Source organism: Lissotriton helveticus, chromosome 10 (assembly GCF_964261635.1).
Source record: "Lissotriton helveticus chromosome 10, aLisHel1.1, whole genome shotgun sequence".
NCBI classification, from domain to species: domain Eukaryota; kingdom Metazoa; phylum Chordata; class Amphibia; order Caudata; family Salamandridae; genus Lissotriton; species Lissotriton helveticus.
In genome coordinates, this window is record NC_136071.1 from 914,759,181 (window position 1) to 914,786,394 (window position 27,214).

At 42.1% G+C, this 27,214-nt stretch overlaps 1 protein-coding gene across 1 annotated transcript in view; it reads right to left on the reverse strand.

Annotated features, from left to right (window-relative positions):
• Positions 1-1,452: 1,452 nt before the first annotated feature.
• LOC144784639 (macrophage mannose receptor 1-like) overlaps positions 1,453-27,214 on the reverse strand; it is a 949,320-nt gene continuing 923,558 nt past the window's right edge. The window contains exons 28-30 of the mRNA XM_078663568.1: positions 22,020-22,214; positions 11,412-11,447; positions 1,453-8,376 (exon numbers count right to left, since the gene is read on the reverse strand). Of these exons, the coding sequence (XP_078519694.1) occupies positions 8,129-8,376; positions 11,412-11,447; positions 22,020-22,214 (479 nt within the window). The 3' untranslated portion in view covers positions 1,453-8,128. The remainder of the gene's footprint in view (positions 8,377-11,411; positions 11,448-22,019; positions 22,215-27,214) is intronic.

The window sequence follows — 27,214 nt, forward strand, 5'->3', positions numbered from 1 at the left end:
CTCTGTTCCCAGTGGAAATTCCTCATTCTTATTCTTCTAGCCAGTGCTGCTAGCTGCTTCTCTGGTCCCAGTGGTAATTCATCATTCTTAGTCCTCTAGACAGTGCTGCAGCTGCTTTTGTGTTCCCAGTGGTAATTCCTCATTCCAAGTCTTCTAGACAGTGCGAAGCTGCTTCTCTGGTCCCAGTTAGAATTCCTCATTCTAAATCCTCTAGGCAGTGCTGCTAGCTGTTACTCTGGTCCAGTCGGTAATCCTTAGTTCTAAATTCTCTAGGCAGTGCTGCTAGCTGTTACTCTGGTCTCGTCAGTAATCCCTCATTGTAAGTACTCTAGACACTGCTGCGTCTCTGTTCCCAGAAGTAATTTCCCATTCTTAGTCCTCTACACAGTGCTGCTAGCTTCTTCTCTGGTCCTGTCAGTAATTCCTCATTCAACGTCCTCTAGACAGTGTTGCAGCTCATTCTAAGACCTCTAGGTAGTGCTGCTGCTGTGTCTCTGTTCATACATACACTACACTTCACACCAAAACACTTAGATAAAATACATTGTAATTTATAATGCCAAATGCCTCAAAGACCTATTGCATTGCAAATGCTTATTTCACATTAAAGAAAACAACACATGAGCTATTGTAATTGCTTCATACTACAGGGCATATTTACAAACTCCTATTGCCACAGGAACGTCACTTTTAGTGACGTTCCTGTGGCGATATGTGCTTCACCTTATTTACAATGCATCGCACACTGCCTTGTAAATAGAGTGGCCAATGGGTGTCATGGTGGGTATTCCACTGCAACACCCATTGATTTTGACGCTGCCCCCGTGTTTACAACGGAAGTATAAATATGGATCAGCTCCAAAATGAAGACCTTGAAAAAACCTGGTCTTAAACCGTCGCAATGACGAGAAATGTTCAATTACACCTCGTTTTTGCTGTTTCCATGTGTGCAGCATTGTGTAGCACATATAGAAACAGCAAAAAAGGCCTGTGATTGTTTATGTGCGGGAAAGTCTCCCTTCCAGCACATAATCAAAAACAATAATGACGTTTTGCAACTTCTGTGTGCTGCAGGAAGGTAGACCTTTGTGCACATAAACAATCTTTCCCTCAACACATACACCCTTGCAAGGGTGCCCCATTAGTGCTAGCTGCTAGCGCGGGGGAAATGCAGAGCTGCACTATATTGTTGTAAATATCCTGCATTTCAGAAGTTGCGGAGTGTGGCGTTAAGCCAAGGAGGCGAACGCTACACTCCGCCACTTCTCTAGCAAATATGCCTCCACGTTTCTGCATTATGCCTCACTTTTATGACTAATTAACCAAGAACTTTGCAGAATACATTTTCCACCTGGGAGTATGTTCTGTTTATTTAGGAACTGAAATGAATCATTAAGTGGTAAGTACTTTACAGTTTTGAGTAAAATATGTACATTATACAACAGAAGTGTCTTCGTTTTTTTAGACATGATTTATTTTGGTAAGATTTCTCGAAGATACGTTCATAATTAACATACATTAATTAGAATTGATTAGCTCATGAAATGTTCCATTGTATGATCAGAATCCAATATTCCCAAAACATCTTCTACATTGATGAACACTGGCGAGATGTAAAACGTGCAAAAGATGCCCTCTTTGCTGTCAGAAAGATATGGAAACAATTGTATAGCAAGTGCAATAAAAATTCATGGCAGTGTAGAAAATAACAATGTGTTTTATTTATTATTTGCCACTCTTTTATATTAATATGCATTTTTTTTATTCTGTTAAGGCATAACATGTTTTTGACACAATGCGTAAGAAAATACATGTATAATTTTACCGTGAAATGCTTATTAATGTTGCTAGAATACTAGACTGGAAGTCGTCTTCAATTTTGAGGTGAAAGTTAATAGTTATAAGGAAAAGGAAAACGTGTGGTTTAAAGAGAAAGCAACATGAACACCAATGTGCACAACTGTCTGTATGAAACAAAAAATCAATAAACATATAATGGAATTTAGTTTATTACTCGATACATATTCATTAGGAGATTGTTTAGCAGCAAACATGTGTCTAATGTGCCAATAGCTCATTTAGTGAATCGTTCTTCAGGTGTTTTTTTCCTTTTGGGTTTAGCCTATACCTCTGTTCCATATCATTGGTGCCTCCTTCCACTAGCCCTTGCTTTTCTTCCTTAATTTTTGTAAAGCATCGTATTTGCACTGCCTAAGAGAAATGCTTTTCTGCTTCTGGTTCATGAATCTAGTGCATATAGTTCCCCTTCTGGTACTCTACTTAGGTCCCTAGTCCACTTTATATACCATGCTCCTAGAACAGAAACAGGACTTGCAGTACACAAACTTGCACATAAATAGAGAATGCCTGCACTGGGCCAGGAACCAAATGCAGAGCTTGCTACCAAATTAAAGTGTTTCCAAGACAGTGGCAGAGGATGTCAAGTTAGGGCAGAGTGGAGAAATGATCCTGAGAAGGAGAAATAAGGAGGGGTTTAGTAGTTTCAAGTAGTAGGTTTAGCACATTATTCTCAGTATTGTGCATTCGGGTGTAGAGATCCAACCACAGAACAAGGCACACCTTAGATCCAGCAATATAGATAACCCTTCACCATAGGGCTCAAACTAAGATGAGTCCTACAAACAACCAATGGCTGGAATCCAATGGTGAATCATTCAACAACCTGTAACTTTTAATGGTAGAAACAACCAACTGCTGTAGTTTTTGCACCTTCTGTTATTCACAATGTATTTCAGGAACAAAAGCTACTAAAACTCTCTTGGCACGATATGGTGGCTTGTGTGGTCTGTAAACAGCAACCAATTCAGAGGATATTTGTAACAGTGGAAGGCTTTGGAAGAACATAAAACACAACTATGGGATATTAACATTTCATTAGGTTCTGCTAAGGGTCAATGGATTGTTTTGGCTGCTTCAGCACTGGATAAACTTGAGAGACAGTCAAGAGGAATCAGGAATTGAAAACAAGAGCCTACCAGAGATGGGGACTATATCTAACGGTTGAATGTCCGGGTTTCAACGTCTGTGAGTCTTTTTCAAACTTTAATGCCTTTTGAAGATGATGATGATTCAGGACTACAAAATGACTGACGTGATGGGTGGACTTTCCAAATGCTCAGAGATGACAGTTCAATTGCCCAGGAAAAGTCATAGAGCATACAAATATGCCACTAAAGCCAGAAGAGATAGGACAAAAGCAGCAGTCAGCTTGAGCTGAGTACATGATGATATGAGTAGGTATAGCATTGGACAGAGGCACAGCAATTCATGAATGCAGGAGTACATTGTAAACAATGAGTCCATAGCATATTGCTAAAATTAACCTTTAAATTTAATTCTGACTTTTTTTATTATCTCTTTTGTGATGCCCCCAATCTTTATTGTGTCGTAATGTAATGAAATGTAAGCAGAAAATGTGTAAAATTGTATACCTCTTTTTTATAACTATAATCTAGCACAGGTGTCTCCAACCAGTCGGCCGGGATCTACTAGTAGCTCGTAGCCACCTTCAGAGTAGCTCGCAGCCTTGAGTTGATTTTTAAATGAGTACAGGATCACGTTTTCCTTTTAATGAGCAGTGCTCAGTCAGATTTAAGAGCCAGACTGGGGCACAGAAGTGTAAAACTGACCATTCATGTATTTACCACTTAAATAAAAGTCTTTGTCCACTCAATATTGGAGTGTCAAAGTTATGTTTCCGAATGCTTTGAAAAAGAGAGAAATTCAAATGAAAAATTACCTTAATGATTAAGTTTACTATTCAGTTAAATTTTCTCCCTTTACAAACTGCCACATTTACAAACAGCAAGTCTCTTGCTCCCAGTAGCCAGTAGACACTGTGCCATATTTTTAACTAACAAATGAAGTCACTTTTTTTAAATGGGAGAAATATGAACTGAAGAAAAATCTTTCTATGAAACATAAAGTATACATTTATTTTTTACACTTTTAATTAAGCCAATCATATCAATGTTTATTGAAGCATGGTTTTCATGTTAAATTCCTCCAATTTAAATACATGGCTGTATTTCTCTGTTATACATATGGCACCATTTCTTCAGGCCACTGGGAGGATAATGCTTACTGTTTGTAAATATGACACTTGGAAATAGGAAAAAATGTAAATGTTGAATTCTATGGCATCTATATCAACCTAAACTACACAAAGCAGACATATTTCTTATAGTGGCTGGTAGACACAGTGCCATATATATAACTGCACATTATTTTAAGTGGGAGAAATGTAAAGTGCAGAAATGTTTTCCATATTATGAAAAGTTTTGCAAAACATTTTTCTGCACTTAAATTTCTCCCATAAAAAAAAAAATGTATGTTTGTATTATACATGTAACGGTGAAATATATGGCGTAAGGTTTGTCTTGTGCCATACGTACACATGATATAGGCTCTCATTCACCCATATACATATTTCCTAATCATACACACACACATGCTCCCCAAAAAGCACACACTCCTGGACACACATAGAAGTCCTATCAGTGCCCCTATGCAAATTATTTTATTCAAACCATACTATCTGGCTCTATAGACATTAGGCTTAAAGTCAGTGAAGCTGGGCATGGGTTGTCTGGTACCAATGCAGATGTTGCTTAGCCTCCAGTAGCTTATGATTTTCACTGATCAGAAGTAGGTTTCACTACAGAAAAGGTTGGAGACCCTGTTCTAGCAAATGTACCAATAGACAACCGAAATGACAGGCACCTATAATATGCATTCATTTGGCAAGAACTGTCACTCTGAAATCTATCTTACATGCCAATGACTTCTTGTGGGAGTGTCCTGTGTCAAGGAAGCCTGTAGGAAGGGTAATAATATGTGAAAATCTCTAGCTGTTAGTTCCCATTGTTCTCTGGTGAAACAGCAATACAATGTTGGAACCATGAACAGTGATTGACGTCCCTCCATTTCTTTGACTGATTGCAGAACTTGTTTTGATCTAGCAGCAGAAGAATGAGCTTCGGCACAGGAAGTAAAATCTGGAGCTTTTTTACATTTCTCAAGAAGTGTGACAAGAGAGCTTAGCCGCCCCATCGTTATCCATTGAGGTTTTGGGGAATGTGGAACTGGTAGGACAAATATTTGTTAGCAAGGTCTTAAGTTTTGTGTTGGGTCAGAAGGCAATCAGTATTGTAATTTTCTGGGTGTGAGAGATCCTTTTCATTAATCGCATTGGTGCGGCGCATTTTCCCACTGTGCGCTAAAGAATGCAGAATCCCATTGTTCATGACGAGCTCAACTCGTCTTGAGCGTACAAGAGGTGTACCCCATGACGAGCTGAGCTCGTCATGAGCGTCGATGGGGTTAAGCTGAGCCTTATTTTTGGATGAGAAATCAACAAAACATGAAGAAGATTCCTGTTTCATTTTGCTTGACCTGGTGAATCCTTGGCCCAATTCAATGACAGTGTAAACTATATTAACCACTGCTGACACCGTATTCTGCTCAAAGGTTTTTGAATCCTACAAAATATCTTAACAAGGTGTTCCGACAAACCTAAACTGAGGCATCCTATCTCTGATTGGCATTACCTGGAAGATTTTAGCTTAGCCTTAGATTTTGCCTCATAACAGCCGTATGGTACCCAATGCTTGAACAAACTGAGTTACAAAAATCCTGAAAGTAACTTTTTCTCTTCTCCTAAGTGCTTGAGGCTATCTCTGGCCCATCTTTTCAGTCAGGTCTAGCTAAAAAAGACCTATGCTGACACTAGGGATATTTATATAATTTTTTAGTATTTCTCAAAAAATCCATAGAAGTGCTGAGATAAAGTTCTCAAAGTAAGCAATGCTCCAACAGGTGCACCTTACTAAAAGGAAAAATAGCGAAGATGTGCACTTCTATTTTGTGACATGCCTTGGAATTTCCCCCTTTGTGGTATGGCATCAGTCGTACTGCTTGCCTATTATCACTCTTGAATATATCTGGAATTAAAGCCACTTAGTTTTAGTGGGTTATTTTCATAAGTTGCATCCATGCATGTAAAATAAAACTTCACTGGGTCAGCATCCATAGACCTTTCTGTGCAGAAATATCGCCTGTGCCTGAAGAAGTTCTTCTACGTTAGATGAAAACTTCACCCTGAACAGAACTCTCGCCTAACAACCATCCGGACCACGACCCACCTTTACCAACCTCCTCACTAACTTTGTCACTTTGCTCACCATCGACTTGAGAGCCAACATTGTGCTTGGTGACCTAAACTTTCACATGGAGGACTGGAACAACCCCAGCTCCACAGCACTCCTCGAAAGCTTGAGCAACATGGGACTCGCCCAGCTTGTCCCTGAACCAAAAGATACAGTACACACTCGACTACAACTTCACCACAAGCGGCAGCATCCAATACATCTCCACCACACCTCTCACATGGACCAAACACTCTATCATCCACTTCCAAATCAACATACCTCAAGTCAACGCCCTTACCAGCATTCCAAGCTGCAGCTTGGGCAGAATCAGACTGGCTACGCACCCTCAGCGTGGATCATCCTAGCCCCACAGGCAACCTTGACAAGGACATTAACAACTTCAACAACTGTATCAAGAACTCCCTCACACCCATCAAACCCAACAAGCATAGTAGTTCAAACAAGCATGCCTTTAACACTGTCTCCCATAGCGCTCTCATGAGAAGACTCCACAAGATTGGCATACAAGGATCCTCTCTCAAATGGATCTATTCCTTGTTCACTGGAAAAATCCAAAAGGTAAGGCTGCCACCATTCACATCAAAGGCCAAGAAATTGATATGCGAAGTCCCACAGGGACTTTCCCTCAGCCTCATACTCGACTTCCCACATTGCACACACATCACACCGCACCTCAAGAAGCTTCATGGGCTCGCCATTCACAAGAGCAGTCAATTCAAACTTCTCACACAAACATACAAAGCCCTAAACAACGCAGGACCAGAATACCTAAACAGCCGCTTACATTTTCACTAACCCACCAGACACCTACGTTCTGCCTCATTTTCGCGCACACATATTCCCCACATTCACAAAAGCAAATCTCAAGGCCGCTCATTCTCCTACATCACATCCAAGACATGGAATGATATCCCTCAACATATAAGAGCCTCCTCCTAGCTTCTTAAGGTTCCACAAGAAGCTGAAGTCCTGGCTCTTTGCAGAAGCACCTTGGGGACCACACACCTGCTCAAATGTCTGGATACCCTCTCAGTGTGTAGTGCACTATACAAATCAACATAACATAACATAAAATAGGGGGTGAGGAAGTTTGTTCCTGCAGGGGAGTGGCCATAGCAAATGGGGTGAACAGTCACACTTTCATAGCTTTGTGGGCATTCCACAAATGTGCTTATTTTTTCTCACACTCATCTTCCCATTTCTGCAGAACTGTAATGGAAGGGAAGTCTTCACATGGAAAATGATTTAGCTGGTGGGGGGGTAAAAAAGAAACTTTGACATTTCACTGGAAACCCTCATCCTAGATTTGCAGATTTCCTGAAGTTTGCATTAGTATGCACACAATGTGTTATGATCATCCAGCATATGTAAGAGACATTTGTAACATTATAGTTTACCCTGCCACACATCTGGTGGATTTATGCATTATAAAAAATCAGAAATCTCTGGTAGTTCTAGACACATGCTATGGCTGTGCAGATGTCTGCCTTTTTTTTTAAATAAGATGACAATTGCTCATGAGTAGGTCACACTTAGACAAGTAATTGGTACTTCTACTTTCCTTTTGTGAATTACATGCCTTTTTCTCATGGTTATAATGGATGTAAGTACTTATGCACATATGTGTTTCTTCCACATTTACTTTGAAAGCTCTGCAAGCTTTTGGTTTCATTTCTATTTCACAGCTGTAGTTCCACATTATTAAATTGTAACGACTACACCTCTACAAAATGTAGCTTCTTTCCAATTTCAGTAGGGACTTTTATGCTATATTTTTGAAACCATATACATTTTACTTTGCAGTCCAGCTCACTCACAGCATTAAATTGGTAATCATGTCACATGCCATGCCTGACCTTCTACTGACAGATGTGTATTTTGATCACAGTCAGCATTATCCCTTAGCATGTTCAAGATTATTCCACAATAGTGTCACACTATATGATAGCATGCTCATTCTGTTCTATGTTGTTCACAAGGTCTTTTGTATCACTGGTGCTTGGACCAGCATCACCGTCAAAGTACATTGTGTTGTCAAAATTATTGTCTGATATCAGATGTTTAGGTTTCCGTTTGTAGAAGAAATAAACTGAAAGGAAAGTTCCTGCCATTATAAGTAGTACCACAGCAACTACAATTCCAGCTGTGCCATGGGAAGGTGCAGGAGCTTCTTCAATTTTCTTTGCTGGAAAAAAAAGATAACTTTCATTGACTTAGAGAAACAACATTAGATATACATATGACGCAATAAGGGGCATGAGACAGAAGACAGAAGATTGAGGTTCTTAATGTGATGCCCTAACTGCAATGGGTATGTTTATACATGGGTTTCATTCTTACTGTGCCACGTGACTGAGGCAACTCCCGCACTGAAGAGGGCCTAAGTAGGCTGAAACAGGCCTGGGCTTGCTTATGTTCCAATTTAGAGTGGGACTGGCTTGATAGTTCAGGTAGGACTGTCCCTGCTGGAGTGAAAGTATTCTACACATCACCTTTGTTTGTTTCTGAGGTATCTATAGAAAAGTCAAAAAGGAAGGATCTGTGTAGAGTGATGATACTCAAGTTCCACAATTTACAAGGGACCATTGTGACACATGCTTTACCACCACTAAGGTAGACTCGGCGCTTTCATTTCACTCTCCTTGATGACTGAGACATCATTCATGGCCTCCTGCCTGTCCAGCTCACAGCATACTGGATACTCAGCACTGACAGCTTCTCCAATGAAAATGTAGGTGCCTGATATGCCAATTATTTTGGGGGCTAGCCACAAAATGTAATCGTAGGATGTTTAGAGGGTACCACAATAGTACTATCAATGTACTACTAACCTATATGGAGAGGTCTCCCCCTCTATAACCTTTTATATGCTGAGATCACTTTTCTGACTGCAGAGATCTCTGCACATGTTCACCTACATTTTAGTAGTAAATGTAGGAGTGACGGGGGAGTGGTTTAGAACGGCTTATGAGAGCTTTGGGGAGTGGCATGTACCTGCCCTCAAAGGAGTAAGCCCATTCCTATAGACAAACAACAACATTATTGTAATGTAATTCAATATATTTAAATTAATTAAATATTTCATTCAAAACAAGTTAATAGTGCTGTAGCTTTTTTAGGTCGTGCCTGGGCCGAGGATGCACTGCTCTGTGAGGCATGCTGTATTGAGGTGGGGACTTGAAGCTCCACCCACTCTCCGCCCTCATTTTCCATTGACTTATGTCATTGTCCACTGTAAACTGATGCTGTTCATTGGTCAAAAGGCTTAGTAGTCCCTCCTTAGTACCGCCTTGTCTCATTTAGTAACCTCCCATGGTGACACCCCCTGTTGCGTGTGTTGTTGCTCTGTAGGCTTTAATTACAGCCTCTGAGCCCTATTTTCTCAAATAGCATTGTCCTGCATGCTGGTGCAGGCAGGACACGCTCTCTCCTAACACTATTAGGAGTTCCCTTCCTAATAGCAAGTGCAACCCTATGTAAGACTGTTTTGTGTCCACAATTGCGGGTGCAAAACACTCGCAAATTACCACCTTCTTCAAGAAGGTGGTAATGGTTTCGCAAAAGGGAAGGGGTCCCCAGGGGACCCCTTCCTCTTTGCAAACGCAGGGGAAAATATTTTTTAAGGGCAGTTAGAGGTTTCAGGGACCACTGCCTGCTCTTAGCTCTTAAAAAATGAAACGAAAACTTTGAATTCTTTTTTTTAAATGCATCCCGTTTTCCATTAAGGGAAACGTGCTGCATTTAAAAAAAACTGCTTTATTTAAAAGCAGTCCCAGACATGGTGGCCTGCTGAGGCCAGCAGGCCACCACACTTGAGAGTGCCTGCCATTCCCAATGGGGTTGCAAATTGCGAGAGGCTCACTAATATTCATGAGCCTCTCCATTTGCGACCCCATTGGGAATCACTAATACACTGCTGTACATCCTAAATAGCGCCTCACAAATTGCGAGTCTGAAATGATTCGCCATTTGTGAGGCGCTATTTTAGCCGTCATACATCTGGCCCTGCGTCATTTACAATCCAAAAGCTCAAGTCTCATAAATGCAAGACCAATTGCATTGCAAATGCTTGTTTTAATCTGTTCTACATTCAAAATAACAATATAACAATAACTTAACATAATATTTAACAAAATATTTTTCGTTTTTTAATTTTAAGTTTAATAAACATTTAAAACTTTTCCCATACTTTACCATAGGGCAATCTCTGTCCTGGTTGTGAAGATTTCTGTTTACGTGTTAAAACGTATTAAAAGTAACTTTAGACTCAAATACTGATAAAACAGGCTGGTTAAGTTAAGACGATTGAAAACAAGCATTTGCAATGCGATAGGTCTCACATTTGCGAGAGTTTGAGCTATTGACATTGTAAATGACGATGTCTTTTATTTATGTGTTGATTTTTAAAACAGATGAACAAAAGGCATTGTCATTTACAATGCCAATAGCTTAAACTCCCGCAAATGCAGGACCTATTGCATTGCAAATGCTTGTAAAAGCACCCCATGTCGTGCTTTCACTTTAATGACGACTGCGCCCCTTTCTTTAGACGAGCCGTGTATGGGTCATTTTTACAAAAAAAAGCATTTGTTTGTCAACGTGACAAACAAATGTATTTTTGTTTTGTTTAAACACCCCATGCCACGCTTTCACTTTAATGTGGCCGTGCCCCTTTCTTTAGACCCAGCTTGTCTAAATAAAGGTGCACAGCTGCCATTAAAGTGAAAGCGCGGTATGGGGCACTTTTACCCAAAAAATACATATGTTTGTTAAGTAGGCCCTATTGTGAATAAAAATATAAAAGTGGCCACTGTACTGAAACCGTAGCACGGCACCTGGAGGCAGAGTGGACACAGTTACAGGAAAGCACTTTCTGCCTGCAATAGGGGAAAATCATTAAAGAAAATAGTGCTCACAGACTGTAGATAAAACAGACCGTGTAACAACACAAGCAAAAAGTCCAGTCCTCATGGGAGGATACAAATGCAGACATGGTGAAACTAGGAGGGACTACTAAGCCTATTATTGAATCAAAAGCAACCATTTAGAAACAACAGTAACAGAAGCCAATTCAAAAGTGGCGCAGAAAATGGGCGGAGTTTTAAGTCCATACCTGAATACAGCATGCCTCAAAGCGAAGCACATGGGCTGCCCAGGCTCAACCTAAAAATGGGCATAAAATGCTGCACTAAAATAATTGAATTATAATATGAACCCTACCTTCGGGAACGGAAGGCTTCGTAGTTGGATCAAGAACTATGAAGGAACAAAAATAAAAAGGTTAATCCGAAGAGCAGTATACTACTCTTCAATCGCAATTATGCTACTTTGATTTGAAATATAAATGCTAAACATGCAATGCTAATGTTTTATGGTTTTTATCAGGACATGTCCCTCATTACAGACATAATCTAGATCTTTCTGTATTCCCTTCAACCACCCCTTACCGCATGCTTTACTTACACTTCATAATCGCCATATTTACCCCTAAAACATTTGTCACTAAACCAGTTTAAGGTAATGATTGAAGATCAGCAAAGCATGCAGGTTTTATTCTTGGTAAGATCCGAACAAGGCGAAAAGGTGAAAATGGACCTTACTGCTCTCTTCAGCCCAAAGGCTGAATGAGTACGCACTTCATATGCTCTTGTACCACCACAATGAGCCGGGATAGAAGTTCAGAAGGCTGCTCACAGTGCAACTCAAATCGCGGGAAGCAGTGACAGCATTGATAAGGAATCTAGCTGGACTTCTACACCACTGGATATATGAACATAGACATCATTGTATTTCTGTATTAATTACAGTTATAATTCCATGGTGTGAGTGACCTCTGTTCCTTTATAAATACTCGCACCCAACGTCCCCTACAGATTGCTTGGGTTACCTTGTTTTTGTAAAATATATTCATGTAACTAAAGGCAGCAGCACAAAACCTGGGACATAGTTCTGAATAATGAAAACAACTCTCAATTTCAGCTGTAACGTTTTAAAATAGGACTGCAACACAAAGTTATGATTGTTAAATACCTACATTTGAGAATAGGGTTGCATTGGAATTCTTTGCAATGGAGGCCTGGCTCAAATCTTGTAACCAGGCAGAGTTAGATAACCTCAATCCTAGGGCAGCTTGGCACCGAGCAGTCAGACTTAACTCAGGGACCATGTGTAAAGTATTTGTGCAACACTTCAAACAGTAACACAGTGAAAACACACCACAAATGATCCCACAATAAACTTAGACAAATAAAGTAATTTTTATAATATAAAAGCAAATTGACAAAAATTCGACTGGTAGGACCGGAGATATGCAAGTTCAAACATTTCAGAGGAAATAATGCTGGACAGCACAAAGCGTCAACTGTGGATATCTGGTCGCGCTGGACCATGACAAAGGCATAAGTTCAGGTCTACCAAAATGGTGTGCCGGCTAAATGGACTAAGTTAAGTCCACTGAACAAGATACCTTAAATCCTGGTTTGCAGAGCATTGCATGGATCCGCATCAAAGATGCGTTGGTTCTGAGATGTGGCAAGTCTGTAGTGCGAAGGTCCTGATCATAGGCAAGCACTTGAGATGACAAGTTCAGCATTGAGGATATACTGTGCAGTCAAGGCAATGCATTGGTTCCAAGGAGCTGTGAAACTGTATTCTGGAATTTGGTGTTGTTGTTGAGGCTGCCGTCGATGAGGGATGTGAGGGTATGCACTGAGTATGCATTGCTCGGAGGTGGTTCAGGAGAGGTCACAGGCTGTGAAGGTAACACTAGTCTTTGTGACGAGTCAGATCCATGCAGCAGCAGTAATGCGTCGATTGTGCTGGGAGTTGCACAGCAGATGAGATGTGTCAGTTCTGCGGATCCATAGAGGCTGTAGAGCACCCTAGGCCCACATCCAAGAGTGGGATGGCATCACTTGGCAAGGTAGACTCACAGATGCCAGAGTCAAGGTGCTGGGTTAATTGCTGTTGGATACTTCTGTCGATGAGGCTCAAGTCAGAAGGCCAGCCAGCTAGCCCTTAGTGTGACTTTGGGGTACTGGGTTTTACAGATGCAGGTCCAGTCCTTCCCCCAAGGCAATAGGGCAGCAATCGGCAGTTCAGCATGGAAGAGCAGCAGTCTAGCAGAGAGGCAGTCCTTTCAGCAGCAGAGAATTCCTCCTACCTGACAGAGTACCCACAGGACCATAAGCGTACTGAAGAGTTGAGTCTGAGGTCTAATATTTATACCTGGTACCCTTTCTCTAGAAGGTGGGAGAAGATTCTAGAGGTTTCCATTTGAAGTCCTCAAACATCCTGCCTTCCCTGTCCTAGCTCCAGACTAACTACACGGGTAGGAAGTCCTTTGTGGGGAAGGCAGGACACAACCTATTCAAGTGTAGGTAGGGTTGTGCCCAACTCCGCTGCCCCATCCTGCCAGAGATGGTCCATCCAGGCACACCTAAGCTCTCTATTGTGTGTGGCTGTTACAGAAAAATACAAACCCAACTGTCAACTACACCTTGTTGTGTCACCCAGGGACAGGCTAAAGGCACTAAATGGATAAGGAAGGACACTTTACAATTTCTAAAAGTGGCATTTTCAAAATTGTAAACTAAAATCTGGCTTTACCATGAAGGGGGATTTTTCATCACAATTTAAAAGACACCAAACATGAAGTGTGTACCTGTTTCCATTTGGAAATTATCCTTATGAAATATTATAAGGTAACCCCAATGTTATCCTATGGGACAAGTAGGCCTTGCAATAGTAATAAATGAATTTAAGAGTTCTTCACTATCAAGACACACACAAATTAAAATTACATGTCCTACTTTATAAATACCTTGCACCCTGCCCTGTACGCTGGTTCAGACCTACCCTAGGGGTGACATATGTTTTAAAAAGGAAGGTTTGGGCCTAGCAAAAGGTTTATTTTGATAGCTGAAATGGCATTTGAAACTCCACACAGGCTGGAAGGACTGAGACGGTTACGAGGCTACTCAAGTGGGTGACACAATAAAGGGATGCAGGCCCACTTGTACCATTTAATTTAAAGGCCTTGGACACATCTAGCACCACCTTACTAGAGACTTACAAGTAAATTAAATATGCTAATTTGAAATAAGCCAATTTCACCATGTTTTAAAAAGTGAGCACATGCACTTTAGCACTGGTTAGCAGCGGTAAAGTGCATAAAAAGCGAGATCAGAAAAATGGAGCAGGAAGGCACAAAGGTTGGGGAAGACCAACCTAAGGCTGACGGGTCTAACACTAACCAATACCATTCTGTATTCGGCAGCCTTAATCCTCCTGAGTTTGTAGAGGCGTATGATTTTGGCATTTTAAGCCTAAACTTAGAAGGCCCTACGTACATTATTTTATTCAAGTTGCCATAGTTTTCAGTAACTTTGTAGGTATCTTGAGTGGACCCATTGCTAAAATATTGAGTCTATGTTCAATGTTCATTTTATTTATTTGGATCCTTCCACACAATGAAAATATCAGTTCAGACTATCTGTCTAAATCTCTTGTGATGATATCTAGGAGTGGGCATAGATTATCTGCCTTAATATTTCCAAACGTCCATGAGGCCATATTGTAAATATTTCAATGTATTTATTTTTAATTGGAGCAGTGCAGTACCTAATGAGCTCCTGATCATGCCTGCTGTGAATGACAACACTTCGCATGTGTTCTTCTAAACATTATTGCCTGAAAATTCCTAAAATATAGAAGGACAAGCCATGGAATCAATGTAGCTGGGTTTTCCATTGTCACCATTACATCACTGCATTTAGCAGTGCATTTTGTTCCCCTACAGTTTTCTGTATCGTTTTTATCAAGGGGGATTGTCTAGTCGCCACTGTTGCAGGGCTAGTAAAACAGAAGTGGGAGAGCAGGAATCCTAATCTAGATCCCCTTTATACTTTAAAGGGTGATGAAATAAAACCTCTGCTGCTGACATTCACCACTTAGGGGCCAATACTGATGTTGGAAGGGCCAGAGTCTGTCCGACATCGGGCAAGAACTTGAACCAAACTTGTTATCCAGACCTGCAAGTAGGATGCGACTGAACCCTGTATGGTCGCAATCCTATACTTAACAATGGGAGCATGCATTCCGAACACAATGCATGCCCACATTGTAAAGCGCAGAGGTGCAGTTCCTCCCTGCACCCCGTGGGAGGCACCCCAAGGTGCCTGCCACCGGGTGCAAGGATCAAAAGGGAGGCACCATAGGTGTGCCCTAGGATGCCATTCGGAAGCCTTGCACCCATGGTGGCCCTGCTGGGGCCCTCAAAGACAGTTTCCCACTGCCTTTCTGTGTGGGAAAGGCCGGCACAAAAAGGCAGTGGGAAATTGCCATCGTACTCTCTCGGCCAGAAAGAGCAGGCCTGGGGAGTACTGAAGGGTTTCCAGATAGCTGACGGGCGTCGGAAGCCATCAGGAAAAGCGAGTCAGATTCCTTTCTGACTAAGCATGTCAGAATGGCTCAGTCAGAAAGGAATCTGAACAGCAGATTCCGATGAGGGCAGGAGGGCTCCAACCGGCGGTCGGAGCCATTCCTGTCTGCATCGGAATCACCCCCTAAATGTGTATACAGCCCTTTTACTTCCCTTAAAAGTCTGCTTCTCTGTCCATTTTTGCCTCAATATTAAACTACGTCGATTCCATATGCTCAAAAACTTTTTTCACTTCTAATGACATGGCTATGGTGTCATTCTTCTCCTTTCATACTTGCCATATTATAGGCTATAAAGTCAGTACATGGACATTAGAGGGTCAATTAGTGAAAAACCCAATTTGTGAAGTCTGAATTATATACCTCTTAAATCTTTTCACTAAAACTTTAGCTAAGATGTTCATCTCTGCATTAATAAGCGCTATTGGTCTATAGCTGCTACATAACAATGTCTCCTTATTGTTCAAGATCACAGAAATTCCCTATTTATTGAATTCAGAAGCTATTGTCTCTTTTACTGAGCCTCTTTATATAACTCATGCAGTAAGGAAATTATCTTTCGTTTTTTAATCTAATAGAACTCAAGAAGGCAGACTATTCTCCCTTCACATCTTTCCTAATGCCATCTCATCTATTAATATTGTTTTTCTTTCTCATATATTTCTCCCACTGAAGGTAGCTTTTTATCTTCTCTGAGTGGACAATTTCAGTGGTGTCATGTTCAGAGAGACAGAGATCACTACAGAGTTTATTAAAGGTGTTCATGATTTCTATTTGGTTGGTGATCAGTTGTCCATTACCTTCTTTTACAGCTGGACTCAAGTTCATGCTTTACATTTAATTTAATGCTCATACTAATAGATTACAGGCTGTTCTTGCTGTTCATACTGTATTTGCTGTAGGTGAGCATCTGTGTATTCAGCATTAGATGTCTAAAACATTTTAAATTACTATTTTTTCATATATCAGCTGCCTATTAATGCATCCCGTAGTGAGTTGCTATAGTCATGGGTAAGATCACCCATCTCTGTTTCTTCTTGTATTTGTTTTTCCTTAGCTTTGCATTTAATTAAAGCTGAGTATCTCATTACTAGTCCACCTCTCACATATGCTTTCTGTCCACCCTCAATGTTTGCACTGAGGACACCGATCCTTCATTTTTGTTCCCATTTCATGAGGGAAATATTCAGTGTTACATCCTTGCACATTTAACCTCCACGGACATACTGGTGGTCTTAGCATGTCTACATCAAATTGTAATCAAATTAGGTAATGGTTGGACATGCTGTTCGGAATAATAGCCGTATCCATCACCTTATTCAATATCTTCAAAGTTATCAAAAAATTTGTTATCCCTATTAGTTGAGCGTGGTAATCACCATGGTTCTACTATTGTGTGATCAGTAAAGTGGTCTTGGGCATCTGTCTTTGTGTCTCCTTAAATAAGGCTGCCCTGATCTATCCAGTAATGGATCCAGAACTATGCCTCAGTCCCCTCTCATTATTACTGTGGATTTCGGTGGGACACCTAAAAGATATAGATTATCCTAATGGCTTCAACCTTCATGCGCTATCGGAGGTCCAAATGAGCTTGTCTCCAGTCATGCTATTCCTCTAGCTTCTGTTCGACAGTGGACAGTCACACTTCAGTTATGTCATGTATTAAAAGATGTGACTTCTTATCAACTGTACTTCTGTGGCCATCCTTGATGTCACTTCTTCTACTAATGAGACCTATCCCTTTGTTGCTCGGAAATGAATTTACCGTGAGGCGTTTGGAAAAATAGATACAAGTTGGTTTAATTAAATGCAACGGCCAAGAGAGCAGCAACAGAGTCATGTCTGAAGTCTGTCTTGATGTACAGAGGTTTTGGCTGGCATTTTATACAGGGCTTGAAGTGCAATAAACTGATTACTCATTCTTGTACAGCACGTAAATCCATGCCTAGTCATAAACCATAAACTAAGCCATCTGATAAAGGGCACAGGTGGCTCTCGACTTTGTAAAGACTCAATGTGAGCTACTGTGTATGTGTCCGGACATCCAGCATGGGGAGCATGTGATCACTGCGTGTACTGTGCGTGCTGAATTTTGGTTGGCTGAGTGTTTCTAACTACATGTGGCATCTGACTTTGTGGTATTTTGGGAACGTGTGCCTTTGGCCAAACGTGTTTTATCGGGGCCAATCTCCTCGGACCTATTGTGGTGTAGCTGCCTATCCGTGGAATTGATCTTGGTTTTCTCTGTTTGCACGTTTGTCTTCGGGCTAGGTGTAACCCCATCTGTGGCTATCAATTGGTAGGCTTGGGAATGGGTCACAGCGCCTGTCTGACCAAGTATCTCTGACTCAAGGTTGATGCAGAGGTCTTCTTGGATGAATCTGACAGCAATGATACAAGTTTGTTATTACTTATACATATAACACGGCGGTCATTGATATCGCATTAACTGACATTCTCATTATCATGCATTCATTTGTCATGGCATACATCGACATCGTATTTACAGGTATTGACATTGTTCTGTGTGCATATATCATAGGAGAAACCAGTGCAGGTAAGAGCGGTGGGGTGGGGTGAGTAGGGATTCGACAGACGACGATGCGGTAAATTAATTATTAACTGACATTCTCATTATCATGCATTCATTTGTCATGGCATACATCGACATCGTATTTACAGGTATTGACATTGTTCTGTGTGCATATATCATAGGAGCAACCAGTGCAGGTAAGAGCGGTGGGGTGGGGTGAGTAGGGATTCGACAGACGACGATGCGGTAAATTAATTATTTTTAAAATTTTCCCTCAGTTTTGTTTGTCAATTTCCCCCACACCGTCCCACCACTTGTACCTGCACAGGCCACTCTGATATATCATGGTGTACATCGATATCGTATTTACCAATATTGACATTGTGATGTGTATATATATTATGGCATACGTTGACATCGCTTTCACCGATTTAACACCTTGATCATGGTAAGTTCCTTTAATGTAGTTTCTTGCATCCTTTCTAGTGCAGTTAGTTGTAAAGCTTCTTTGCTCCGTTTCTGCGATTTCCTCGCTACTGCCTCTGGAAAGCTAAGTTGACTTGGTGATATGCATTTTGGCATTTAACAACTATCTAGTTTGTCTTATCTTATCTTGCCTGAAGTGAGTTGAAGGGGAAACAGTCGGAACACAGCAGCCTCAGCCATGCGTATTCGACATTGCAAGCTTAACCACGCATATGCCTTAAACACACATGTGCGTGGTTATGGCATGTGTGCAATCTAATTGCTGGCTGGCTAGCAGAAGCAGTAAGAGGAAGTTTCGGGAGAGTACGCAACAGAGTGAAGTAAGTGAGGATTTGAGGGGTGGGGGTAGTTTGTAGTTTTCAGGGCTGGGGGTCGTGTAGTTTTCAGGGCTGGGGGGGTCAGGAGTTTTAGAGCTCAGGGCAGGGGACCGGAAAGGGGCAGGTTTCAGACCAAGGGGGCAGTTGGGCTTGGGCAGGAGGGAAGTGGGGGTAGGTTTTTGGGGATGGGGCTGGTTTTTGGGCTCAGGGATGGAGGCTGGGGTCTGAGTCCTTTTTAGGGGCCTGAGTTTTAGGGCTCGGGTCAGGGGACAGGAAAGGGGCAATTTTCAAACCGAGAGGGCAGTTTTACTGGGGCTGGGGAGAGGTGGGGCTAATTTTAGGGCTTAGGGAGGGGGGCTCGAGTTCGAGTAGGTTTTGGGGCTAGGGGGTTTGGGTTTTAAGGATCAGGATAGGGGGTTGGTAGTTTATAGGGCTGGATAGACTGCAGGAGGGCTGAAATTTAAGGCTCAGTGCAAAGGGGCAGGGGTGTGATCTTTACCACACATGTCCCTTTACCAATCATGTCTTTACCATGAAATTTCTTGGTAAAGGCATGCATGGTAAAGGTGTGCGTGGTAAAGACGCGGTAGTGGTTAAAACCGCGTGGTTCAGGAATCTGTTGTTGAGGCATGCATTGTTCCATCATACAACCATGTTGAAGTATATCAGAAAAGTATTCAAAAACTTATGGGAATCTCACAATATGTCCCTGTGCTATGGAGCTGTAATTATTAAAATGTTCCTTCTGTTCTATAGGGAAGTGCAGTCATTTGAAACTCAAGAAGGTATCACCATTCTTTCAGTCATTGTTGATTCCATTTCATAGTTGATTTAGTTGTGCATCTACTTTACTGTCTGCTCTCTACGTTTATGAGCAGGCCCAGCCACCTCATGGCCGGTAATTTTAAACTGGGAGCTAAATGCAAAGGGAAATAGAGTTCGTGCTATCTGGGACCATAACTACGAATTTACTAAATGTATTCAGAAACGAGGTCAGACTCACTGATTACATTCCTAATTTAAGAGTAAGTTTTTTTTTTAGTTTCTGAACAACTCACTGGAAGAGATTCTGATGGAGCAGAAATGCCTACATTGCATCTTTGTTTGCCTCAGATAAAGACCGTGCAAGAAAGTGGTTGGCAACATTTACAAACCTTATCAGAAAAAGAACACCGAAAAATACTTACGCCCAGTTACATCTAAGCTAGAGAAGGCAGTGAAAGATACTACTCAGTAACTGAGATCAATTTAAAACCTTACCAAAGTTAAATAGAACTGGAAACAAATCTATATTCGTTTACCCAAAATAATTATATCAGATTGGTGTTTTAATAAGTGCAGGATACAATAAGGTGCTGTATAAAACCATACTCTAGTTCGTTTTGCACTGATTTTTGATAGTGAGCACGTTTCACATTTCATGCAGTGCACGGATTGATGAACACCAATGCATTTTCAAAATTTTTTGAAGACTCACCAGATGTTCTCTTAATATATCCCCATTTCCCTTCTCCCCTACCTCAGCAAAGTCCTTGAGTCCCATGTGACTAACACCCTGAACACCTTTATCGAGGACTCTCATTTCCTCGCCCCCCAACAGGCCAGCTTCAGACCCAACCACTCTACTAAATCGGTCATACTTTCAGTCATGGAGGAACTGCAGAGAGGAGCGGACTCCAACATCAGCCAGGTTCAGGTGCTCCTGCATCTGTCGGCCGCCTTCGACACGGTCGACCATGATATCTTGGTCGCCCGTGTCGGAGAGGCCGGCATCCGGGGCTCTGCCCTGGCCTGGGTCCGCTCCTTCTTGAGCAACCGCCGCCAGGCGGTTCAACTCTCTCGGTTCTCTGCGGACGAGGTTGAGCTTACCTGTGGCGTCCCACAGGGCTCCTCCTTATCCCCCCTTCTTTTTAATTTATACCTCACCCCCCTTATTCGTTCTTTACAAGGCAGCCGTGTCACCGCGTTCAACTACGCGGATGACATCCAGCTCGTCTTTGATATCAATTCCACTGACCGGTCAATCGACAACTTCCAAACCACTCTTTGCCACATTAGCGACTGGATGGGGGCGGACCATCTGAAACTTAACCCAGACAAGACAGAACTGCTGCTTGTCGGGGGTCTGGCCAACCCCTGGAACTCCACCTTTTGGCCCACCAGGCTGGGCCCCCCCTAAACCCGTCAGTTCAGTAAAAATCCTTGGGGTCATCATTAGTAATGACCTTACGATGAAATCCCAGATTAACGCCGTGGTGTCCTCCAGCTTCTTCCAGCTGAGAAAAATCTGAAAGATTGCCCGCTTCCTGACCACCGAAGCACTCACCCTGGCCCTATTGGCGTTAGTCATCTCCAGGTTAGATTATGCCAACTCTTTCTATGTTGGCATACCGGCATACCAACTAAAGAGGCTTCAACTGGTTCAGAACCAGGCAGCACGGCTCATTCATCACCAACCCAAGCACCAACACGTACGCCCTCTCTTAAAATCTCTTCACTGGCTCCCTGTCTCTGAGCGGTGTAAGTCCAAACTGGGCTGCATTATTTTTAAGTCCCTTGTCGGCACAGGCCCTTTGTTCATCTCCTCACTACTGCACCCCTACGTTCCGTCCCGCAATCTCCGTTCCGCCCACTTGGCCTTACTCCAGATCCCGACCTTCAAACGTAAAAGACAGGGAGGACTGAGGTTCTCATTCCTTGCCCCGTCCTTCTGGAATGCCCTCCCGCTAGGCGTGAGATTGGCCTCCCCCCTAACCCACTTCAGGTCTCTCCTAAAAACCCACCTGTTTCGCAACGCCTATAACTAATCCCTCTCAGCCCCATGGATTGTCTGTTTTTCTCTATGTCCCAGCGCCAAGAAACCGTCTGGTGTTAGTTGCGCTTTATAAGTTCTTTTTACATTACATTACATTACATAATATTATATTTTGTGAAACCAAACATATATCATTTAATAGTCTGCAAGTTGTAAAGCACAAAACTGTAATTAGTATACACAATTCATGTGCACAAGCATGAGCTTGTTTTTTTAAATTGATATATATTACTTACCCTTTCTCTTTTTACAGACATAATAGTAGAAATTAGAACAGCGTGTCTTGAGCCATTCACCATTTTCAGCACTAAATGAAATGCATTCTTGTGATGATGATCTTATGAATACTTGTTGCCGGCTACTGTCTTGTCCCGAGCTTTCTTTCCAATTTACGTAATCAACAGCACTGTTATCCAACCACAGCCAATCACCTGCAACACACAGAAAGTATGAAATTACCACTGATCAACAGAACTGTTGTATAACCACGGATAATCACCAAGGCTGCAGAGAAATATTTGAAATTATCACATTGATCACTGCCCAAAAAATATAACAAAGATAAATTAAATCATTTAAAGATTAATAAAACTGTAGTGTAGTGACACATTTGCCAAATGCTAATAGCTCAAAAACTACTTAGCAAGCGAACTGGACGCGAAACCACATTAAGCACACTCTCTGTGTATAATTTTACTTTCATGCCAAATATGCCATAAATCTGTGAAGTCATCTTTGGGTAATTTTATCAATAGAAAATGTGCAGACTTTTCAAATGGCATCAAAGTTCTAAGCAACAAAAAACTATGGGGTATATTACCAACAACTAGCGATAATTTTTGTCTCTAACTTGTTTAGAGACAAAAATTATCGCCGCACATCGGCGATTTTTATCGCAGATAAACCTTGCTATTAGCAAGGTTTATCGCAAATGCGATAAAAAACGGCCGCAATGCATGAATATCGCTGAAAAGTCAACGATATTCATGCATTATCGAGCAAATGCTCTTAGCCATGTTATCCACCTCCCATTGGATAACATGGTGAAGAACTGCTCAGGGCAGGTGTTAGCTTTTGGAGATATTCGCGCTTAGCTCGAATATCTCCAAAAGTTGGTAATAGGAGATAGCGATGTTAGCGACTGTTTCCAGTCGCTAACATCTTGGCACGCCCACTTTGCATGTCATTAGTGATAAATATCACTGACATGCAAAGCGGGGCCCAAGATGGTCGCTATCTCCTATTAGCTGTCACTAACTGGTGTTAGCGACAGCTTGGTAATAGGGAGATAATTTTATCTCCGCTTTCTTGGCTTTTAAAGCCAAAAAAGCGGAGATAAACCCCTTGATAGTATACCCCTATATTTTCCAACGAATGTGAGGCTGAATTATAACTACAGAGCCATTATTAGAGCTCCTTAATATAGATGCATAGAATATATATGTAGATCAATAAATTACATCTCTCATTGCGAAATTAGTTCTTGAAATACAGAGAATAAATATGACATGTTTAATCAATAAAGAACATAAAGATGTACAAAACTCATTTGCAGTGTTCAATGATCTTATGACAACACTTGTAAATGGTGCAATTTTGGTGCCTAAAATTGAAATGTTTATCCATTATTAAAAGTCACCATGACATTAAACAAGGTGGGAATACTATGGGTTGGTATTACTTGTGTAATTCAGTGTACTGTAATCGCATGGAATTATCTAGTAACATCACAAGATTTCGCAGAATTCGGCAAAAAGCATTATTCTGCATTTAGCACACTTTTTACAAAGAAAAAATGCCTCTCTCATCCAATATGCAACAGAACATGGATAGCAGTGTGAGCAGTTGCTCATGCTCACTAAATATTCTCTTGGGGTAGGACTTTCCTCCAATTTACTCCTGCATTTAGCACCATCTCGTAGCGCAAAATGCTCCCTTGCTTCTTAAATAAATGCAAGCCTGGATTTTGCGCTAAACTACTGCTAAGTGCTACAGAACATGAATAGCAGCGTGAGATGTCTCTCACACTCGCTAAATGTGCCCTCACAGTAGGGGTTTTCACCCAAATTACTCTTAAATACGTGAGGGAGTGTTATTGCATTACTATTGGTAATTCCGCATGAAAGAGTGAAGGGGAATTATCAAAATTACTCTGATTACTTCGGCGTAATTAAAATTGCTCATAGACCAGTGCTAAGGAAACTATACAGAGCAGCCCATATGATAAATACTAGGGAATTTACTAATAGTTGACAGTTTTGTAAATTGTTCTTGTTGCATGCAGGTTTACGTTTTTAGTAGAAGTGTTAATGTGTCTTCTATAATTTAGTTTTCAAACATAAAAAATAAATCATGTGTTGCACTTTCATAGGCATTTCTTTTTAGTTTATTTTGAAACGTTTCCTCTCATTGTTGTTTGGGAACTCTTGTGTTTGTGGAACTATTCAGTGTTTATAAATGTTAGTGACTGACAGAGAAAGTACAATTTCAGTACTGACTGAGGTGAGATCTATTGTGCCCTGTAAGTATTTCTGCTATGCCTAAAATAAAAAAAAAACTCAGGGAAACAAATATTTGGGCTCGCCAGTCATGTATAAGGTAAACCAAACAGAAATGTCATATTTTCTGAAACAGTGTGAATTTGCTTTGTTTCTCTACTCTTCTAGAATCGATATGTGTGCTGAATTAACACGTACTTTCAAATTGTCTGATCAGTGACAGTTTGGAATACTCACTTGCCTGTGCTGCATCTGTTTCACAAAGCAAACACAAGGAGATGATGGACGGAGCACTGAAACTTTTCAGACACTCACCCCCAGTCAGTGGCGTCACTAGGGTTGGTGTCACCCAGTGCGGGTAACTCATGGTGTCACCCCCTCATGACTTACATCATGAATCCATGATGGCCCCCCCGATACCCTTACACAGCTTTACAAAGGGACTAAAATGCATATTGCACCCGCGTGTCATGTGCTGCTACACACATGTCCTGGACAATACAGGACACACACACTACGCATGGCACCAGTCTACCCATGCCCAGTTAGACACAGGTTTACTGGCAGCACAAGAACCCTACATGACCGTTCAGGGCTACACTGTTTCCGGGCATAGTATGTTACATCTGCACGGACTCAGAAAGATGTGCACAGTAACTTATGGAAACATGACACCCATGTGCAATTCATAGCCAGTGGGCAGTACGTTACACTTGCACACAATAGCGCAACTACAGACCAAAGCAGTTTTCTTGGTATATCGCACTCTCAGACACAAGGAGCACAGGTTGTAATCCTCAAAGGGCATACTTTCAAACACAGCGAAGGGAAGAATGGGGGTGCCACTTACCAGCTGCAGAGGAAGACAAGCGTGCACCTGGCGCTGCAAAACCCTGGTTCACTTCCCTGGGTCGGTTAGCTAGAGTTCAGCCTGCAGGGACTTCTTTTTCCTTTGGTTTTCCTGAAATTCCTCTTGCCGGCATCGCAAGAATCTCAGGGGCGGAATCCATGCTCCCCTTTCTTGGTGTTGGGTCGGGTAAGATTTTTGAGGCCTTGGAGTGTTTAGCACGCCACTTTTCTCTTGTAGCACACTGTTTGCTACCTCTCACATTTTGTTTGCTTTAGATACTTGCACAAGTGCCACCATTGCCTACGTAACGTTTGTTCTTGTGCTTGAGTGTCTGCCAGATTATGCAGTATTATACCTCTAATTGTACTGTTTTCTCTTGTACCCTGTACACATGTCACTTTTTCCTCCTGTATTGCACCGTTTGCTACCAACCTCATGTATTTTGTTTGCTCACAATTGTCACTTTTGCCACATGTAACTTAACGTTTGCTTTTGTAATTTGTTCACTTGTTATTTTCTAATCATCATGTAACAGAGTTCCTATTGTGAAGCGGTCTGACGCCTTCGGGTAAAGTCTGCGCTATATAAAAAATGATAAATAAACTTTTTGGGGCTCGAGGATCGCTACTGCAGGAAGGGTTGGGGAGGGGCCCTCTGAATGTCTCACCCTGGAGCGTTAGGAGAGGCAGGCAGGACTCGGAGAAAGCCATCCGTCACTGTGCAGACAGGCATGGGCAGCGCTGCCTCTGCTTTAGCATTCCGCCTCCCAGAATAATATGCTGCTCTGTGCTCCGACTGCCAAGGGCAGGAAACAGGAGCCCTCGTTGCCTAGCACGATGAGCCAGGAGGCCGGGCTTCTGAAAAGCATTAGCAGCCCGCGCTGCTACTTGTAAAGAAGCATTTGGATTTTTAAAACGTCAGGTCCGGGAGTCACGTCATGACGTGAGTGACGTTTCGAACATCATTGACGTCCGGATGCTAATTAGGACAATAATTTTGGCCGGCGGCTGGGTAAGGTTCAACAGACAGAAATATTATTTAGCATTTTGGTGTCACGGACTCCGTGAAACCAAATTGCAAAATATTATTACTGTCTGTCCAACCTTACCCGGCCGCCGGCCAAGATTATTGTTGGCACGAACCATGGTGTCACCCCTTTGGGATGGTGTCACCCGGTGCGGTCCGCACCCCCCGCACTCCCCTAGTGACGCCACTGCCCCCAGTCACAGATCTAGGTTGAATCCATCATCATTCTTAGCTCACTTCGCCACCTCAGTTCAGACCCAGCTATATGCAAATCAGTCTTGACCCTGTGCCTCATGGGAACAGTCCAGCCCGGACTGCCAAGCCAGAATCACTGGCAGAGATTAAATCCATTTTGGAAAACAACAAAATAGTTATAATTTATCCTTATATGTTGGCATACCACGGTGAGAAATATCTGGATCTAACATGCTCATTTTATGAGAATTTTCTTTCAAGGTTCCTGAAATTAAAGTGAGCACAATCAGAATATATATAGCATGATGTACCTAGAATAATATCTGTCACTCTCCCAGATTGAGTGAACAGACAGAAACAGTCTGTGGGCTCTGGGGCTACGTTGCATGAGCATGAGTTTAGGGCCGACAAGGTCCGCAGGTGATCTCCTAAAAGGTGAACAAGGTGACAGCATTTTCTCCCCTCATCCACTGTTGACCACCACCCCACAGAGGGCTTGGGTGCCCCTGCCTACAAATGAGGAAAGCCAAATTGCCTGCACGGCTCAGGCTTGCTTTGCCATGGCATCCTCTGTAGGGCTACGATCCGGATGTGGAGACAGGCGGCAGGCATCTTGGGACCCAAATGTCGTGTTGTGGGCCCTAAGCCCACATGCTAACATGATTTGATGCAGACAAGTGAACTAGCCTTGGGCACGCACACTCAGGCCCTTTTATTAGCAGGGCCACGTCACTTGTGACGCCTGTGATGGATGGGTGTGGGGTGCATGTGTGTCCACTCCCCCAAGACAGTGGCTAACCAACTCAGTGTCTGCTGAGACACTAGAACGTGTCCAGCAGGACTTCACACCAAAGAGGGCTGA